This window comes from Chionomys nivalis, chromosome 16 (assembly GCF_950005125.1).
Source record: "Chionomys nivalis chromosome 16, mChiNiv1.1, whole genome shotgun sequence".
Taxonomy (NCBI): domain Eukaryota; kingdom Metazoa; phylum Chordata; class Mammalia; order Rodentia; family Cricetidae; genus Chionomys; species Chionomys nivalis.
This window is the reverse complement of record NC_080101.1, coordinates 24,768,810-24,785,216: the sequence shown is the minus strand read 5'-3', so window position 1 is coordinate 24,785,216 and position 16,407 is coordinate 24,768,810. Positions and strand designations below refer to the sequence as shown.

At 50.8% G+C, this 16,407-nt stretch overlaps 1 protein-coding gene across 3 annotated transcripts in view; it reads left to right on the top strand.

Annotated features, from left to right (window-relative positions):
* Tmod1 (tropomodulin 1) overlaps positions 1–16,407 on the top strand; it is an 82,929-nt gene that overhangs the window by 8,319 nt on the left and 58,203 nt on the right. For 2 of the 3 annotated variants that reach the window (XM_057790354.1, XM_057790353.1), the window contains exon 2: positions 11,881–12,049. In XM_057790354.1, coding sequence (XP_057646337.1) covers positions 11,930–12,049 — 120 coding nt within the window. In that variant the 5' untranslated portion in view covers positions 11,881–11,929. Of the gene's footprint in view, positions 1–11,880; positions 12,050–16,407 lie in introns of those variants that run through there. The other variant, XM_057790356.1, reaches the window with a different exon arrangement.

The following is a 16,407-nucleotide window of genomic DNA, read 5'->3' as shown; positions in this document are numbered from 1 at the left end:
TTAGCTACGCGGACCTTTGAGGCGCAGCTGGCTCTGGGTTGGAATTCGCAGCAGCTGCAGAAAGTGACAGGCAAACCCTGTGTTTAGTGGCGTTGCTTTTTTAGAAGGTGCTTTCCCGCGTGACTAACAGAAGGAGCTCAGCCTGAAACCAGAAAAGCACACAAACCAGTAGACATGTTTTCTAATGATAGCTGAGCCTCTTCCATCATTGCTACAAACACATCTTTCATTAGAGAACCCGACTCCAACAAGTCTTCAACCGTATCAGTTCACAAGAGCACCAGGGACGGAGACATCAGCTCCCTCTAGAAGGGCCTGGAGGTGTCGCTCTGCCTACATGCCTGTAGTGACAGGCGCTCTTAAACCTCCCCCCCCCCCGGGTCAGCCCAATGTCCTCCTGGGTGCCATCTATTGTTGAGGTGTTCCTTGTGTTGATCAGAGTCCATGTCTTTGTGACCTCAGTCAAAATGTGTCTTTTTCACTCTGGAAGCCATCAGACCACACGTTTTTCTCTTCAACAATCAGCATTCTCCAGTGCCTGAAGAATGACATCCAAGTTGTCCTGTGGCCTTGATCTTCCTGGTCCATTGCCTGGACCAATGAACACTTAACACCAGCCCACCTTCCCTGGACTCAGTCAAAGTGGAGGACTTTTAAATAAGCATTTACTTTATTGTGTGTGTGTGTGACATGTATGACTACATCTGTGTGTGTGTGTGTGTGTGTGTGTGTGTGTGTGTGTGTGTGTGTGTGAATGGGTACCCGAGGAGGCCAGGTTATATTATAGCAAGCACTTCAGAAAACCATATTTATTGCAGTTTGGTAGCATCTTTTGAAATTCAATGTGTACCCATTCTATACCCAACTGGCCAAAAAGTAAGTGGTTCTTTCTTCCAGCAGACATATTCAGGGCACTGTTGGTAATTCCCCAGTAATGGAAAGAGTTTAAGCATTCTTAAAGAATAAATCGATCCAGTCGGGTGGTGGTGGCACAGACTTTTAATCCTAGCACTCAGGTGGCAGAGGCAGGCAGATCTCTGAGTTCAAGGCCAGTCTGGTCTACAGAGCAAGTTCTAGGACAGTCAGGGCAACACAAATAAACCCCATCTTGAAAAATAAAAAAGAAAGAAATCAATCAATCTATTGTGGTGTGTTTTATGTCACAGAATACCACACAACCCCGAAAAGAACAAACTGTTAATACAGGCTCTGCCACTGATGGATCTCAGCGATAGGATGCTTTGTTTGAAAGAAACCAGGTCTGGGACTGCGGAGATGGCTTGGTTGACAAAGTGCTTGCCTTACAAGCATGAGACTGTTTGATCGGCCAAGTGTGGATCTCGTGATCAGAGCTAGGAGACTGAGGCAGAGTCGACACCTGGGGCTCACTAGCCGGCCTGCCAGGCTCACTGGGCAAGTGCCAGGCCAATGGGAGATCTTGTCTCAACAAAACAGAACAAAACAGTGGTCAGTGCCTGAGGAAGGATACCCAAGGTTGTCCTCTGGCTCCACACGTGTGCACCATGCATACCCACACATAATATGAACCTGCACACACAAGAAGACGCCAAACCCAGGAGCCTTTCCACTGTATGCTTCAATGTATATGATATTCAAAATATAGTCATAGCTAGTTTGTAGTTTTGAAGGTTAGAGCATTGCCATGTTTTAGGGAGACTAAGTAGGGCTGTGGAATAGGCCTTCAAGGTGAGCGCCAGCTGAGTGTTTACACGGTTCTGTATATTTGGGCAGTCCCTGGATTCTACACTTAAGGTTTGTACTGTATTGCGTGTAACCTCTCGGTTGCTCAGCTGCCATGATCCAGGACTGGCAGAGTTGGCTGTTGGGCCTCTCAGGAGATGAGGGAGGAGAGATAATCTAGCCATCTGAGCTGTGTCATTCGATCTAATGTCCCCAGCATGGGACAAACAGTACATGCACATTCTCACCCTGCACAGGGTCCCAGAGATGCTCAGTGCTACACGCCCGAGCCTGCCAGCTAGCCAGGACCAGGACAGGGCTAGCCCACATTCACTTCTCTAAGGGATGACCTGAGATCACGCCTCATCCGTTAAGATCTGATGGCTTAGCACATCTCCTCCAAGGGTAGTGGACAAAGAACTGTCGTGTGTAACCTCACCCCAGGGACCTCTGTGTGAGTTTCACCCTCCCTTTTAGTTTTTTTTCTCTCCCACAAGGGTCCAGAATGCTGTGCATGTAATAAGTGGTCTGTCACACAGCTCACGCTGGGAATTAGGCTGCGGACCCAGAGGAGTCACACTGCATAGTCGGAACCTTTGGCCAGGCCCTTGTCTCCTACTCCAGTGCTCCTTCTGCCATGACACAATGGCCTCAATAGACCAGGCAGGTTGCAGTGGGTGAATAGTCACCAGGGAGGAAAATGACTGTCATCACAAGTGGGGGGAAAAAAAGTTGGCCCCAGGGCCTCCAGGGTATGTGACCTGGGAAAGGGAGCAGAAGTGTATTCTATATATACACTTGCTGGTGCCCAGAACCTTGTTCTGCAAATACCCTGTGTTTGGCCAAACACTCTGTAGTCACCATCCAGAGATGCTTGAGCCTTTCATCCTCGAACTTGTGAGTGCGTGTGTGAGTGTGGCATGTGTGTGTCCACATGCATATGGAGGCTAAAGGTCAACCTCAGGTGTTGTTCCTCAGGACCCCTCTACCTTGATTTTGAGGCAGGGTCTCTCCCTGGAACATGGGACTTGCCCATTGTCTTAGGTTGGCTATCTGGCCAACAGCCCCAGGGACCCACCTGTCTTCATGTCCCCAACCTAGGGCGGCCAGTTATACTGCCAAACCTGGATTTTTACATACATGTTGGACATCAGGCTTAGGTCCCTAGGCTTGCATGGTAGGCCTCTTATTGGATCAGGCATATCTCCCACCCACTGCTTATATTTTTACGTTCAATCAGAATCTCAGCTCACGTGCACCCTTCTTCTTCATCTCTGCTTCCTGGGGGAGATTCTTGGAATGCAACTGCTCTGTCCCTGAATTGCACCCCAGGCCCTCTCCTTCCTGACCAGATACTGCCTGGAACCCCTGCCCACCCACCCCAGTGCACTCACCTGGGAATACTGAAGGTAAAAACATCTACTTCACCAGTTAGCCCCCAGCCTCTTGGCCCAGTCAAGACATAAAATACACATAGGGAATGGAAATCTGTGGGTCAAGACAGAGGGAACCTAGATGAGGGTATGGGGGGGGGTGGATTCTGTTGTACAGTGGTCAAGGGGACCGGCTTCCTACCCTGCCCCACTAGAACACAGTGCATCCATCCTATGTGTGATAGGAGCGGGGGCTTGAGGCCAGCAGCATTGTCACACATGCTTTGAGCTGAAGAATAAGATTGTGTTGATTGTGACGTTACATAGTAAGAGAAACTACGGCAGAGCAAGAGAGAAAATGAAAGGCCTCGTTTTATTGATACCTTCCCCCTACCTTTAAAAAAGGATTTATTTTATTTTTAATTCTCTCTGTGTCTCTGTCTTTGTCTCCTCTGTCTCCCCACCCCACCATATGTGTGTGTGTGTGTGTGTGTGTGTGTGTGTGTATGTGTGGTGTGGGTATGTACACATGTGTGCAGGTGCTCACAAAGGCCAGAAGTAAATATTGGATCCCCTGGAGCTGGAGTTACAGGTGGCTGTGAACCACCCAATGGGGTTGCTTGAAACAGAACTCGGGTCCTATGCAAGAGCAGCGTGTACTCCTAACTGCTGAGCCATCTCTCCAGCCTGCTGTCCTGCCTTTCAAACGGCCCTATGGTTCTATCACACAATGAACCCATTAAATTCTATATGCAGTTAATTGTCTTTGACGCTGTTCTATTGCTGTGAAGAGACACCAAGACCGTGGCAACTTTTATAAGAGAAAGCAGTTCATGGGGGGCTGGCTTACATTTTCAGATTAGTCCATCACCATCACGGCAGGAAGTGTGATGGTAAGCATGGCGCTGGAATAGTAGCTGAGAGCTGTATTGGAGTCCACCAAAACCTCAAGCCCCACCCCCCAGTGACATGCTTCCTCCAACAAGGCCACACCTATTAATCCTTGTCGTTCTTCCCAACAGTTCCACTCCCTGGTGACTAAGTGAGTGTTCAGTTGTGCGAGCCTGTGGGGGCCACTCTTATTCAAACCAGTACAGCTGCTGTCTTAGTCGTCTGTCCCACTGCCATGGCAAAATGCCAGACAAAAGCAACTCAAGGAAGGAAGGGCTGGTCCAGGTTTAGGGTTTGCCGGTGCCCTAAGGTCCATCGTGGCGTGACGGGGAAGGCGTGGCAGCAGGAGAGCGAGGCAGGTGTCACATTGTCATAGTTCTGGAGCAGGGAGCGACGGACGCTAGCGCTCAGCTCACTTTCTCCTTTTCAGACGGTCCAGGACCAACATTGAGGGTGGCCATTCCAGCCTCAATTCATCCATCTAGAAAGTCCCTCACAGGCATGCCCAGAGGTTTCCGTAGCTGATTCTAGATTCTTCCAAGGTGACAGTCATGACTAACCGTCACACCAGTTCTGCCTAGGAGACTCCTGCAGGATGGCAGATGGTACTGGGCCATCTTATGGGGGGGGGGGCTCCTGGGAAGTGTGAGGAGGCCAGGGACTCGGATCCTGATTACTCTGAGAACTTCCCTATTCCTGCTTCCTCCTCTTTTCTCCTTGGACCAGGTCACAAGTGACGACACCACCAGGAATGGAAACTTGCCCCTGAAAGTGGTTGTTTCTTAGATGCTACAAAGGTCTCCATACAGTGGGGAAGTGGCTCTTGTCACAATCCTCTCATTTTATGACCTTGAGCTTGCCCCCAGACATGAAGTTCAGCACCCCCAAACATTCATCCTCTTGTCTTCCCCTTCCACACCCAGCTGAATGCTGGTTGACTTTTCTCCCCTAGCTGGCTGCTGCTCGGAGGTGGGACTCACTTGTACCCTGGTGTCATCAGGCACCTTCTCAGCTTCTCATCCCACTTCAAGCCTTCCTCCTCTAGCTGTACTGACCTAGCTGTGCTTCTGGGGGATGTGTCCCTTGCTGACCACCTACTTGCAGCTACTGTCTTCTTCTTCCTCTGAGCCAGGCTGGGACTGATCACTGAAACGAGATGCCAGATATGACTGCTCTCCCCTGTGGGCCTGCCTGGGATGCATTCTCTTCTGGTAGTCAGGGGAAGCATCATTACATAACCAACCTCCCCAGGTTGTGTGGGGGTGGGGGGAGGGGATCAAAGGGCCTGGAGCAGCTTAGGGGAACCCTGCACTGAGGGCTTCCTAAGACATGGAGGGCAGGGCGGGAAGGGATAATCCAGGCTGCAGAAAAATGAGAGCCGATCTGGGACTGAAATTTCCGGGGTAAGATGGTCAGTACAACTAGAAGAGGAAGGCTTGAAGTGGGATTAGAAGCTGGGGAGGTGCCAAGGACATTAGTGTACAAGTGAGTCCCACCTCAGGACAGCAGCCAGCTAGGGGAGAAAAGCCAACCAGCACTCAGATGGTTGTCAGGACACCAGGTCTTGACACTAGGTGGGGAGTTTTGTTCTTTCTCAAAAGGGGAGCTATTAGGGGCAATTGGAAGCTCACGGGCTGCAGGAGAATGGTTTTCACAAGCATTTGGGTGTAGCCTGAGGAAGGAGAGCTGAGACAGAGGGATGGGCCAGGCTGTTGGGATTAACACAGATACTAAAGGGTAAAGGCCCTGGGAAGAGAAAAGAGGACAGATAAATGGATGGTGGGAGACTCAGGATTCCAGTCACACAAAGACAGCAGTGTCTGGTTCTACCTTGTGAGCCACAAAGTGGAGCCAAACTTAAGCCAGGTAGGGCCCTTGAGAGCATGACTGGCAGGACCTGGGCACAGGGAAGAAAGGGGGGCTGGTGTTCAATGTTGCCAAGTTTTGGCTTAAACAGATGAAGGAATTCCAGAGATGGGTGGTGGTGACGGCTACATGAGAAGGTACTGAATCGTCCCGAGTGCCGTAAAACTAGACGCTTCAAAATGGCGAATGGCTGGGCTGTGGCTCGTCAGGAAATGGTGCCCCTGGCTGCACGGAGCCCTAGGTTCCGTCCCCAGCATCCTCCAAAAACAGGAAAAACATCATGTGATGTATGTTTATCACAGGGAAAAAGAAAATCTAGCAATAAAAAGAGAAGAGTGTCAGGCATGGGGTTGACAGAGCTGGAGGGGCAGGAAAAGTGGCTGGGCTGACCCAGGAGCTTGGTCCCTGGAGGCTGACAGACTCCACAGGAGCTCCCAGCCCTTCCCCTTCTCCTCTTCCTCCTTCTCTATCCTAAGCCACACCATAGGCCCTTGCCCATCCAGCTCCGAACTCTGGGATCAGCTGGGAGTGGAGAAGGATCAGATGATATTAGCATGGCTGCTTCAGGTTCTTCCTGAAGGAGGGCATAGGAGAGACAGCTCTCCTGGAGATACAAGGGAGGCCATACACGAGATACTCTTGTGGCCCTAAAGCTAGAGAAGAGGGAGATTCAGGAGAAGAAGACAAACCATGTACTCTGGGATGCAGGATTTCATCATGAAGAGCCATGGCATAGAATCCTACAGCTGACATGTCTTCTGAAAGAGAAACTCGCATGTCAAAGACTGAGGAGAGCCCAAGGATGACATGCCAACTCATCTTCAAGATGTTCCCTGGCTCAAATAAGGTGGCATAAATGGAGCATATTTATTTGAAATAGTGGCTCAGTCCTCCCTGAACTGGGAGAGATCGTCATACATCAAGATGGTGTCACCTTGTACCTCCTCCTCAAGTGTTCCCCCCCCCCATAGCAGACACTGGAGAACCCACTGCCGGAATGGTCCACCCCTCCCTAATGATGGGGCTTTCGGTTTCTGTGGCCTTGGCCTTGGTGCTGGATAGCCTTTGCCTTGACCGGCTAATTTTTACTGCAGAACTTGGAGGGTTTATTCCCCATGCCCCGGCTTGTAAATTCATTGTTTTATGTTTAGCGGCTGCATGAGGTTTGTGTGGTGAAAAACCTGGTGGCTGACTAGGTCTGCCCGAAGTGTTACCGGCACACCGAATTGCAAAGGCTTGGGTGTGTGAGGGCATTTTCAAATTTCTTCAGCTACTCTTTTCTTCTTCATACTGACACTTAAGGCAGGACCCAGTTTATAAGGCAAATCAAAACAGCAGAACAGTTCTGCTTCCGGAGGGCCATGTTGGGAGCTACTGCTGAGGCAGAATCACCCTGCCTGCCCCTCCCTCAAGGGTCCATATGCCTCTCATCCCAGGTCAGGCTTCCCTAAAAAGATGAATAGAGGGCGTTTGCCTGAGTTTTCAAGGATGCTAGGTCAAGAGCCCAAGGATGTCGTCTCTGATCCTCTGATGGTGCTTCTGTACCAGGCACAGGGCTTAGCTGTGAGGACAGAGGCAATTAAAACACAGGTCTCCTTGGAGGGCCCTTATGGTCAGGTGATAGTGTGGGGGGCAAGAAGAGAAGTAGAGGCTCCTGAAGCTTCAGCAGATACATTATAGTGCCTGGCACCACGTGAGCCTGCATGGTCCGTGCTGCAGCCCCGGACTGCACTCTTGGCGGCCTGACAATACTCTTTCTTGCAGCATTCTATGGGGCGAGTCCTGGTACTACTACAGCCCAGTGAATCGCAGCTTCACATTTGATCCTGTGTTTCAGGGAGCTCTTCAATGGCCCTAAGCACACACATCAAGGAAGGTCAGGGTGAGCCCTCTTAGTCCTTGGTCTCCTCTAGGCATCTTGAGACACTTTCTCAGAGATCTCTGGGCACAGTTTCAAAGCCACCTATGTGATCTGATTCTGTCATTGTATAGTTGAGTGAACAGAGGCCTCAATAATTTAATGATGGTTTCCGTGGCACTGCACATCAAAACTAGCTTTCCAGTCAGATGGGGGGGCTCTCCATCCCCGACCACTCTTCCATTGTTAATGCAACAGAAGCGTTGCATTAACCATTATGAAATGCAATCTCGTCCAAGCCGTGTTTTAAGACTGAGCCTGCAGTGGGCTCCGTTAGCTCTGAGTCTGTGTCCCTCTGACTCTGCCTGGTCCCCACCTTCAGTTTCCTCCCAGGCCCTACCCTCAGAGGAGAATCCTTCTTTGTAGAACCCATCCCGTGAGCCAACCAGATGAGTGGAGCTTGAGGCTGACAAAGAATTCTCTGTTCTTCTTGGCTTATTTAACACAATGCCTCCTTACCTCTGTAATCTTCACAAGACACTAGACATTCAAAAGGGCTTTAAAAACCCTATGAAGTAGAAATTTTGAACTCAGTAATGACTCAGGGTGGAGACGTAGTATAACTTCCCTGGATGCAACAAGAAGAACCCTGAAATTGGATAATGGCGTTTTCTCCAGTGGCATCCTGGGGCCCGATAGTCTCCTTCAGCAGGTCCCAGAGTTGCCACCTACCTCTCTCATCTGGCTTCTTCCCCAACAACTTCTGCCCAAGCTGCCTTCCGCACGGATGCATCTGTCCATGTTCTTGGGTTCTAGCTCACCCATTGTCTAGGAACCATGTGTGTGTGATTCTTCTCCTAAAGTCTTACTGAAAAGCCCCCAGAAAATGAGTCAACAGTGAAAACTAACAAGCGTGGGATGCTCCCGAGTTTCAGCACTGTCTGGATGCTCTCAGGTTGTTCCAATGGACTCTATCCCTATGACGTCTTCTCATGTGTGATGACTCCCCAGTATGACCTGGAAATGACTCTAAGATAGTGTTTTCCAAAGTTTGTTTCACGAGATTCTGATTTGTGGAGAAGTGTCTTAGAGACCTCATGTCATGACAAGGAATTGGGGATTCTACTGCACGCTGTTGCTGGGCACATCTCTTGTGTGGCTAGCTGTATATTCGAAGTTTTGAGAAGTCCCGCTGTCCACGTCTTGTGGGACTTGGTACATTCTAAAGTCTTTGAGGACTGTCTGACCCTCACTTTTTATTGCCAAGACAAAACACCTGAGACTGGGTACTTTTAAAGATAAAGAGCTTTATTTAGTGCACAGTTTTGAAGGCGAAAATCCAAAGTCAGGCAGCCCCATCCATTCCCCTGCAGTGAGAGTTTTCTCGGCCGCATCATAACATGGCCGCAGAAACATGGTGGGCGGGAATGCCCGAAGCAGAAATCACATGGCAAGACTGTAGCCCAGAAAGCAAGGGGACGGGGTCCTGGCTGTTTCTTTTGTCAACTTGACACAAGATAGAGTCATCTGGGAAGAGGAACCTCAACCGAGAAAATGCCTCCAACAGATTGAGCGGTGGGCAAGCTCAATGTCTTGATGAATGATTGATTGATATGGGAGGGACCAGTCCAGCTGTGAGCAGTGCCACCTGTGGGCAGGTGGTCCTAGGTCACATATATAAAAAACCCTGCATGAACAAGCTGTGGAGAGTAACAAAGTAAGCAGCGCTCTTTCATGGCCTCTGCTTCAGTTCCTGCCTCCAGCTTCCTGCCCTGACTCCCCTCAGGAGGGAGAGTGACCCAAGAGCTGTGAGGTGAAATTAACCCTTTCCTCCCCAAGTTGCTTTTGGTCAGTGTTTTACCACAGCAATGGGCATCTTAAGGCCAAGAGCTTATTTAAATAATCTTATTCTTATTCTTTTATCACAACCTTTCTGGTAGTAAATAACTCATCCCACAAGACCAGAATTGGTCCCTCCAGGAGGCAACACTGGCAATTCCCTAGCCACTTCCAACTAACTATATATGGCATTTTATTAGTTCTTTGAGAATTTCATGCAGTCTGTTTTGATACTGTTCACCTCTACTCCTCCCAGATCTATCCCCACCTCCCTACCTGCCCCCAACATCATGGCATCTTTTTTTGAATGACCCATTGAGTCCAATTTGTGTTATCCATGTACTCCTGGGTGTGGGGCCATCCATTGCAACAGGGTAACCTGCCAGTTGGCCCTATCCCTTAAGGCCTCCAGTACCAGGCTGCTGCGCAAGGGCATTCAGCAGTCGCATCTGTAGCGGGTCACCCAAAAGCAAATGGAAATGAATGGGGAGGGTGCATTTATGATCTGAGCTTTACATTCTTGGGATCTGGTCAAAGGAAGACTTCAGCCGAAGCTGAGGCTTTCTCAGAGAGCAGGACAGCACTTGGTTCAGTTTGGGAAGCTTGTCCTTCTTATGGAAGTGGATGTCACTCACTCTGCCTTCCCCTGTGGATGTTCCCACACATGTAGATTTACATTAAACATGCCCCTGCTCTCCAAAGTGGATGCTTCTTCTGGTGGCTAGTGGACTCCTTAATTCTTCTTAATTAACAAATCACAGGATTTAAGTGGATTGATTGTCTTGTCTCAGTCTTCTCTCTGGGATAGGAGACGGGGGGGGGGGGGGGGGGGCAGACCCACAGCCAGAAATCTGCAGCAGCTTGCATTCTCCAAGAGGAGAAAAGTCCAAAGCCTCCTTGGTGATACCAAAGACAAGTAGAAACACAGGCTGGGATGGTGTTAGTGAGAAGCTTCCTGCTATAAGCTGGGCCCTGAGGGTAAGGAACAAGGGGCTCATGGGAGAAATGGCTCAAAGAGGCATGAAGCCAGTACTGGGACCACAGTGAAGTCAGGTTCATGAGAAATTGCCAGAACTTCTCAGGGAGGTGACAGATAGGCCAGCCTTGTCATATTATTTTAGTCAGGCTAAGGGAGAGAAGGGCTCATGGCCTTGCTGCCCCCCTCAGACTAGAGGGAGGCTTATGCAGTACAGCAGAGGAACACCCACAGCTATCAGGGACCCTGAGCAAGCCCAAAGCCATCTTTCAATTTCTTCACTGATAAAATATCTCACTTAAGAGCTCCAGCTAAAATGAGTTCACAGGTATGAACAGTCATGTTATGGGTGTTGGGTGGCATCCAACGGGAGAAAGCAGCCTGGAAGTGGCAGGCACAGACTCGGTTCCCCTGGATAAGTCACTTCTTCCTGGGGAATATAATGAGGGGTCCGGTCCGTGGTTATCTTATATCACGTGATATTCAATGATTCCATGAAAAAGCTTCCACCATAGAAATGCTAGAGGGCCCGAAGACCTGAGTTCAAATTGACCTACCCCTTCTAGGTGGTGTGGGTTAGGTGAGTCACTGAACCTCAGCCCAGTGTCCTCTATGAAAGGAGATATCACTAAATACTCACGTGTGTGTCAAACTGGAGAACCGTGTGTGGGACTTAATGGGTGGCTCTGTGTTTGATATCAAAACCTAAGTTACAATAGGATGCTTTCTGTCGGGATTGACGAAATTGTGGTAGGTGGAGTGCCTACACGCTGCGGGTGCTCACTTAAACCTCCTCCTTTAAAAGACTAATCTGATAGTTGCTGGCCCTTCCCACTGGGACACTGGGAAGATTGTCTGGAGAATAACGGAACTCCTTAAGAATAAATTCGCAGTCAAGTGCTCGCACCGTCGATAGCCACCCATTTGCTTCGGGTGACTGGCACCAACTGAAATGTATTCCATTGCGCTGGGCAGACGTTCCGTGGGTGGAGCACTCGCCACAAGCAGGAGCACCTGAGTGAAAATCCTTGGGACCCTTGTAGAGCTGAGCATGGCAGAGGCAGGAGAAACCCTGAAACCTGCAGACCGCTAACCTGGTGTTCACAGGTGGGGGGAAGCAGGACTGGCACCTGGGGTCATCCTCTGTCACAGGCGCACATGCGCGCACACACACACAGATGCAGTCATACATGTCACACACACATATCAAAGAAATAAAATACACATCATCAAACCACACACCTTCAGGGCTTGCCCTTTGCTGGGAAGTGGAGAGAGGAGGAATTCAAATTAGCCACGATTAAGCACATCCCACCTGCTGCTGTAGGGAAACTCTGATAGGGGGCTATCTCAAAGGCTTTTCCTCTTTCTGGCAGGTCACCAGTTAGCCCAGAAGTTCGGAAGACAAGGACACACCCTTCCACAATGTCCTACAGACGTGAGCTGGAGAAATACCGTGACCTGGATGAAGATGAAATCTTGGGGGCCCTCACAGAGGAGGAGCTCAGGACTCTGGAGAATGAGCTGGATGAGCTAGACCCTGATGTGAGTAGCAGGAGAGGGGACACTGGTCTTGGGGGGGGGGGGTCAGTGCCCCGGGAACTTGGTGAAGGGGCAGTGTGATAGCCACTTGAGGGAGGGGCGGGTGGGCCATTCTCAAAGCCACCAGTGTCTTTCTCCTTATATGACAGTGTGTTGGGATGGTGTTGCCTTGGCAAGGTTATTTTTAAAATGTTGTATTGACTCATGATTCTCCAGAAAAACAGAACCAGTAAGGCGTGTGTGTATGCGCCAGTAAATGTATATCCTACTAAGAGATTTATAAGCAATTGGCTCATACGGTTTTGGAGACTGACAAGCCCTGAGATGGGCACTTAGCAAGCTGGAGTCCAGGAGGGCCGATGATACCAGTCTGACCTAAATGCTCGTAGGCTGAAGACCTAGGCAAACTGATGCTTTTGGTCCAAAACAAGAAACAGTGGTCCAGCTGAGGTTGTTAGGTAGGCGGCAATCCTCCTTGCTAGGGGAGGGTCAGCTTCTCAGGTCTATTTAGGCCTGTGACAGATGGGATGGACCCTCCCACGTCACAGAGGCCATCTGCCTGACTCAGTCTACAGACATAAATGTTCATCTCCCCCAGAAACACCCTCCCAGATACAACAAGAATAACATCCAACCAAACGCCTGGCAACCCACGGCTCAGGCAAGGTGACTCATAGAATTGCCCATGACAAGCTCGCCTCCTTGTTAACTTGGCCCCTGTATGCGTCTCTTCACACCAGAGGCAATTATTAGCAAATGAAGACAACAGCATGTCATAACTGTGCCCAACATGATACTCTGTATGACAGAAAAATCCCTCCTCTTCAGGAGGGAAGGCTAAAAATCTCCAGGGATGTTTACTTAAACACCATGATGGAAAATTAATATTTAAATAGTACCATAACCTGTGAATACAATGTATGCTACATGAAAAGACTGAAGGTGAGAGGTCAAGGAGCTTTGCTGTGCTCATACATGTTCGGGGAGGAGGAGGAGGGGATGGATACTCATGGCGGCAGCAGCCCCGGCTCCTCTAAGCAGTCAGCTGGAGGCAGCCAGCATCTCTAACAACCTTCTTCCATCACCCATCCGGCACAGCCTCTGCCCTCAACAAGCACCTCCGCTGGCTGTGGTTCGTGACCTGATGGGGTGACCCTGAGCCTCATGCCTGAATGGTTTGTGTTAACAGTTCTTCTCAGGTTAGGCTGTTGGCACCTTCCAGCAGTCTTCACCATGGCAGCCCCAGGAGCTATCCCAAGGGTTCCCTGCCCCCCACCTTCTGTACCTCCGCTGCAGAGCAGGTGGTAGTCAGTTTCAGCCCCCACCCCCCACCCACGCTCACCTGTTAATTCTGAAGCGTAAGGAAAGCCAGAGGCCAGGTGGCAGTGTTACCCTCCTGCTTGGTGGAATCATTGTGGGTCCTGTGACAGAAACCTTTGCTCCTTCAGAAGAGACACAAAACGGTTGCTAATGGTTCGCTAAGGGTGATGTTGTGGGCCACAGCTCCAGTGCCCAACCTTGAATCCAGGACCGGTGGGTCTTGGCTCTGAGGGAAACAGCACCACATGAGGTCCCTGATTCAGAGAACATGTGGACTCCTAGGGAGCCTTGCCCCAGCACTGCAAGACCCCACCTCCTGGCTAGCACTGCAAGGTTCACCCCTGGCTAGCACTGCAAGGCCCTGCCTCCTGGCTAGCACTGCAAGGTTCACCCCTGGCTAGCACTGCAAGGCCCTGCCTCCTGGCTGGCACTGCAAGGTTCACCCCTGGCTAGCACTGCAAAGACCCCACCTCCTGGCTAACACTGCAAGGTTCACCCCTGGCTAGTACTGCAAGGCCCCACCTCCTGGCTAACACTGCAAGGTTCACCCCTGGCTAGCACTGCAAGGCCCCACCTCCTGGCTAACACTGCAAGGTTCACCTCTGGCTAGCACTGCAAGGCCCCACCTCCTGGCTAACACTGCAAAGCCCCGCCTCCTGGTTTAGCCCTGCAGTAGTCCTCAGAAAGCCACTGTGTTGCTGCTATTACACACACCCCTGCAGAACAGGTTGGAATAAATTGCGCAATAGAGAACACCAAGGCCCCTCTTGTGTGTTTTATGTTTCATAAGCAAATTTCGCTGTTGGCATATTTAGGAATGCTTAGGAGTTCTCCTGTGTAGTCGGGGCGCCTCAGTGATGTCTTGTTTGGCAAGCCCCACCGGAGACCTTCCCACCAGCCTCCTGGACAGGTCTCCAGCCTGTAACTATATGCCAGGTCTCAGCACAAGTAGAAGCAGATATGAATGGCATTAAAGATGGAACCTGCATGCTCCTTTTAAAGCCAGGCATTGCTCAGCTCTGACCTAGCAGTGGTCCATAAAGCAAACATCACTTCTGTAGCATTTCACAGGCCATCACAGCTGAGGTACAGTGAGTAAGGCTCAGCAGGGACCACACAAGGCCAGATTTAGATGCCCCGCCTCCCAGCCAGGGCCCTGTCTTTGATACACGTGATCTTGGGCGGGCTGCGGTCTGTCCTTCTCCAGGCCCTGTGTACCACCGGGGAAATGATGAAGTTGGTTGGACCTTTCAGGGCTCAGTTTTAGGCACCGTTTTCATCTACAGACTAGACTTCTTCCTAGATAGCCTAGACTGCTTGTTTAAGTGCTGGTCTCCGGTCCCCTGAAAGACATCCATCTAACTAGTATACCCCCATCTTGCTGTTTGCAATGCTTCCAACCGTTAATTTGCTTCCTTGGTGGGGCTGTTCAAGGTGGCTAGCAAGAGGCCTTGGTGGTCTTAGGGCCTTCTTCCCCTGCTGCCTCCATTCAGAGGAAACAGCAATGGAAGCAAAACAAAGGAACGCCTGAGTTTCTGTTCCAACTATTCTAGATCACTGTTCCATAGAACCACAAGAGGGAATCTCTTTTAAGAGTGAGAATGCAAGCCATGTGACTGCCCACAGTTGTCTTGATGCTGAGTGCCATCACTGGAGCCTGGCACAGATACTGCCTCTGGTTGGCCCAAGGTGTGCCAGGTGGGCAGAATGGATTACACCCTAGGAACAGATGGAGCTCAGAGCGGGGATTGCTTCCTCCTGGTGGGAGCTTCCACAGAGCAGTTGAGGTTGGAACCTCATCCTAGATTTTCGAAGTCAAGAATAAAAGCAAAGAATTCCAGTTGAGTATGGAGTTGAGGTGGCAAAGTGACCCCTGGGGAGCCTCTTAAAGGGAGGCAATTCCATGTGGCTTAGTGGTTTGGGTGCTAACCCATGAAGTGTTAGGCCAGATGGGAGGTGAAAGGGGTTCATGTGGGAGCCTTGCATCCTGGGAGCTCCTGTGGTCATAGGCTTTTCCTGAAGATAAGGACGCTTCCCCCCTGCCCCCCGAAAGACGTACCCTGTAGGGAGTGGAATCTGTACCATTCCCCGGGAGCAGTGTAACCATCCACCGCACTCCAGACACCTGCTTGCCTACCGTGTCTGGCCCTTTCCTCGTTGGCATGATCCTGAGCTGCAGTGTGGGGATGAGGTCAGCTGAGGCTGTGGCTGCAAATAGGACAGGTGATGACAGGGGTCAGAACCCAGTGTCAGCCCCAGGAGGGCGGAGCCTCTCTGAACCAAGATTTTAGTTTCCACGGACTGTGGTGAGGCTCTAGCTTGGACCCCGCTTCACCCCTAAACCAACAAAGAACTCCCACAGAGAGTCCCCTACTCAAATAGCAGGCAGTGTGGCCTCTGTACCAGGCAGCCCGCTCAACCTGGAAGGTGGCAGGAAAGAGGCTACTCTGTGGGTACCACAGGAGGGAGGGGGAGGGAACGGGAGGTTCAGACTGCTGCCCAGCTTACCGGGTCAGGGAACAGGGTGCCAGGAGTCAGATTGCAGTCTGGAGAGAGGCGTAGATCCTGGAGCAGGCACCAGAGTCCTGCCATTGTCAGCTACTGTGGTTTCAAAAGTGACTTTTTTTCAAAGGCTCCTTTCTCTCTCTCTCAGTTCAGGGAGAAGAAAAGAGAAACCAAAGAGGAGGGGCGGTGGCGCGGTAGAGTTAGTGTCCCAGCCGTACAGTGAACCCCTTCACTGGGATGGGCTCCCCTGCCTGAGTTACCAGACAGTGAGTTCTGAAAGGCAAACGGGACTCCCTCCATCCCAGAACAAAACATTCCAGCTCCAGTTTCACTGGGCCCGGGCCCAGTTCTGTAATCAGGACTCTGGGAGAGGCTGAAGGTATGCAGGCCTGGAGGAGGGGCGCTCCACAGGTGCCCAGTCCCCCTTTCCAGAGCAGAATCAGAGTCCAGAGAGGGAAAGGAGCCTGCCCCTAGAGCAGATGTCCATCAGAGCAGAGCCGCTCCTGAGGCCTCAGTGTCTAGGCACTGCGCCTGGG